Genomic DNA, 4144 nt, shown 5'->3' on the forward strand with positions numbered 1-4144 from the left:
CTACTCTCTAGTTTCTTCATGTTTGAATTAAGCCTCTATGTTTGCTTTATGTTAAGACTAATTTATGAGTGTAGACTAATTTATGTTTGCTTTATGTTTGATGAATTACTTTACTTCATGTTTGATGTTGGATTGAACTTTGAGTTTTTGATTCTTTAAATATTTAAACCGACCACCCAATCCACCCCGCACCACCCAAACCCAACCCAAACATCATTGGGTTGTGAAAATTTTCTAATATCGTTAGGGCCAAATATGTGCAATCCATACCTTTTGGGTGAGGGAAGAAAAAGTTTTACCCCGCACCAACTCAACCCATGAACAGCCTTAGGTTTATGTACGATATTTGACAAATCTAATGTGCCAAGAAATACCAACCACGTGATTTGTTGCATGTGAGAGCGGCCCTAGTGATAATTTTGCATGTTTAATATTTATGGCCGGTTCTTTTTCTAATTTGTCTTTAACCTAGAATATAGTAGCTGTGAGAGTTACATCTAGAAACATTGTGGGTGTAATAACTTTAATTACAAGTTGAATGTGGCGAACAGGTAGTGGTTGAAACCATTTAATGTTGAAATTAAAAAGTAAGAGCTTTTAGTACTATAAATAGGGCAGTTCTGTTAAGGTTCTCATCATCGACAAGCTATCTAGCTCTCTACATTGTATACTTCTAAAAATATATATATATCGGAAATGGCTTCTGGGGCTTGGAGAATCGTTTTGTTATCTCTTTTTTTCTTTAATGTTTTTGTGGTGAGTGTTGTTGCGAGGGATATTGCAGTTACTTCGAAGGAAGATGAGGAGGAGAAGACGTTAGAACATGGGAAGGGAGATGGCTTTGGTGTTGGACTCGGTGGCGGTGGCGGCTTCGGAGGCGGCGGAGGGTTTGGTGGTGGTGCTGGTGGCGGCTTTGGTAAGGGTGGTGGTTACGGTAAAGGCGGTGGTGGTGGCTTTGGCAAGGGTGGTGGAGGAGGCGGCGGTTACGGCAAGGGTGGTGGAGGAGGCGGCGGTTTCGGAAAGGGTGGAGGAGGCGGCGGCGGGTATGGGAAGGGTGGAGGCGGCGGCGGCGGCTTTGGCAAGGGTGGAGGAGGGGGGGGGGGCTTTGGAAAGGGGGGAGGAGGCGGCGGGGGCTTTGGAAAGGGGGGAGGAGGCGGCGGTTACGGCAAGGGTGGTGGAGGCGGTGGCGGTTTTGGCAAGGGTGGAGGAGGAGGTGGAGGCTTTGGAAAGGGTGGTGGCTATGGAGGAGGACATGGGAAAGGTGGTGGTGGATATGGTGGTGGAGGACATGGGAAAGGTGGTGGTGGATATGGTGGTGGAGGACATGGGAAAGGTGGTGGATTTGGAGGCGGCGGTGGCTTTGGAGGGGGACACGGAAAGGGCGGTGGATTTGGCGGAGGTGGTAAGGGTGGTGGCTACGGTGGCGGTGGTGGATATGGAGGCGGTGGCGGTGGTGGCTATGGTGGCGGCGGAGGTGGTGGCAATGGACACCCCTAAATTAAGTTCACGATGTATGCATAGTTAGTGATCACGAGATGGATGCAAAAATAATAAGTTCACAAATTTGATAGTATTTTAAGCGCATGCATACCTAATATGATAGACGTTTGGCGCAACTAGTAATAATCTCCGTCATGTCTTCTTCTGCGTATTCTCTTCTATGAAATTAAGTTCATGTATTCTTCAATATAAATGCTAGAAAAGAGTGGAGAGGCAATTATGTACAAGTGTGTATCTGCTTTCCTTAATAAAATCTGTTTACTTTTTGAGTTATACATATTAACTACTTTTTCTTACTTTTTCAGAGTCTTTAGACTGCTCACTCTCTTCTTCTGGTTTTTTTTTTTTTTTTTTTTTAATCGATAGTTAAATTTCTTTGAGTAGACCAGAACTAGTTTTTTATATATGGTATGACAAACTTAATTACTCCTCTTAATCTTAATTTAAAAAAAAAAAAAACAAAATTTTCATGAGTTAAACTAAGGATGACAATTCGTGTTCGTGTTTGTGTTGACTCCCTCAGTTAACACGGTATGACCTGACACGAACACAACCTATATTTGTGTCAAAATACAAAACTCAAACACGACCTATATATTGACGGGTTGACACGACATGATACGACTAATCCGTTTATTAAACCGGTCATAATAGTGTCGTGTCAACATGTTTCTAATAACTCGTTTATTATTTCGTTTATAAAATGAGTGATAACAAAGTCGTGTCAACCTATTTCTCAACCTGTTTTTCTTTTAAAATATATATATATATATATATATATATATATTTGTAAACATAGGTAACAAACAGATTGTAATTGTGCTGTATATTCGTGTTATCTAAATATAACATGTTTAGTTACGACGGGTCAATAGCGAGTTGGTGGGTCAACTTGAAAGCGACACACTATTTAATCTTATTTCACTGGTTCGACTTGATTTTGACCTAAATCTATTTATAATAAACTCAAACCCGCTAATTTCGTACGGATTTTAAGTCGTATCGCTACCTGCATTGTCAGTTGAACTAACTATGGAGAAGAGACTTAAACCTACTAACCTAGCTATAAACCAAAACAAATATAAAAGCAATCTAATAACTTTCCTGGCTAATCAAGAGCAGATTGGGACAGCCAAGCATACATATATGTACTAGTAGGGAACAAGAAGAAATTATGGCGTGGTTAGATAATCATATATAAGAGAGATTGCCTTCTTATCTCCACGACTTAGTTGCAGGGTTGACTTGTTTTATGGGTTTCCGCCGGTCCATATTGAAGGGATTGTTGGGACCGATGTACCCATGTAGGAATTGGAATTTGAAAAGGACACAAATTTGAGAAAAATTTTGGGGAATGTGTGCCTCTTAATTTAACTTTTTTATTCTGTGCCATTTTAAGCAACGACACCGACTCGTTGCATGATCTGTAATGATCTCATATATCTTGGTGCAAGTTTCCATTTCACACCAAAATGAGAGATTCCTTTGCGTGGAGAAACTCTTAACAATACAAAGTCGCCTTCCTGGAACTCAAAAGGTCTACGCCTTCTGTCAGCATAGCTCTTATGACGACTATGAACTGTCAGTAATCGTTCCCGAATAACAGTTATCTTCTCGTTGTTTTCCTAGATGTCACCGGTCCAAGTACTACAACAAATATCATTATCAATAGCTAACCAAAAACGATATTAAGCACTACCAATAGCGTTTTGTGGAGCACTAAGACATCAGGCACCATGCTCGAATTTATTTCTAATTCGAGGCATATTCTCTTTTCTAAAATTCCACTTTCGTAAACTATGATTCGCGAATATCAAATTTTCCATAAGATTTTTCATGTATATAATCGCTATATATATATATATATATGCACATATACTTTTCAAAATCCTTTTTAAAGTCTCAACACCGGTGAAACTGACCCTTTTCACCAAGAAGTGAAAATCCATGAAGTATGTCCAAAAGGGAAGAGAAATTCAATCTCATGCTCAAACAATATCAAAACTCAAGAAAAGAACATGCTAAGTTCAATAATGATATGTAAAACATCCATGAATACATAAACACTCCAATAAGAGCCATTAAGTCTCTTCAAGATATCATAGTTATCAAGTCTTTGTTTTTTTTCCTTTTAACACTTTTCATCGTATTCCCTTTAGAACCTCATATTTTTTGTTTAACAACCACAAACGCTCTAAACTACCAATCGTTCAGTTATAAATCAATTTCTAACTCGAATCCATATTCTTCATAAATCTAGTTAATTAGCAGATTCGTTGACCTTGACGGGAATATTCATAAATTATTATCGAAGTCTCCAAAAATTTGAAAATGAACTCCATAATAAATTAGACACGTGGATCTTTTCAACGAGCTATCATATGCCCAAATATGAGCTCTATAAATCCCTCAAAAATAGTTTTCAAGAAATTAAAATTCTATTTTTTTCTTGGTTTTGACAGCTTTCGGAAAGTTTCTACATGAAACTTCCAATGCACACAACTCGGGTTATAAGATTCCAAGTGACGTGATTCTAACTCCCACATGTCACTAATAATATGTTCTAAATGGTAGCAATGGTGGTTTAGGTGCAACAATCTTATTTCAAAATGTAGGGGTCTCAGTTCTTTGTTTTATCAATTCC

At 38.9% G+C, this 4144-nt stretch overlaps 1 protein-coding gene across 1 annotated transcript; it reads left to right on the forward strand.

Annotated features, from left to right (window-relative positions):
* The first annotated feature begins 642 nt into the window (after nt 1-642).
* On the forward strand, nt 643-1796 carry LOC21412671 (glycine-rich cell wall structural protein 2). The gene has a single exon (XM_024168225.1). The coding sequence runs from the start codon at nt 697-699 to the stop codon at nt 1495-1497; it is 801 nt and encodes a 266-aa protein (XP_024023993.1). The 5' UTR covers nt 643-696; the 3' UTR covers nt 1498-1796.
* Nucleotides 1797-4144: the final 2348 nt, after the last annotated feature.

The sequence above is a fragment of the Morus notabilis genome, unplaced genomic scaffold (genome assembly GCF_000414095.1).
Source record: "Morus notabilis unplaced genomic scaffold, ASM41409v2 Scaffold99, whole genome shotgun sequence".
NCBI lineage: Eukaryota > Viridiplantae > Streptophyta > Magnoliopsida > Rosales > Moraceae > Morus > Morus notabilis.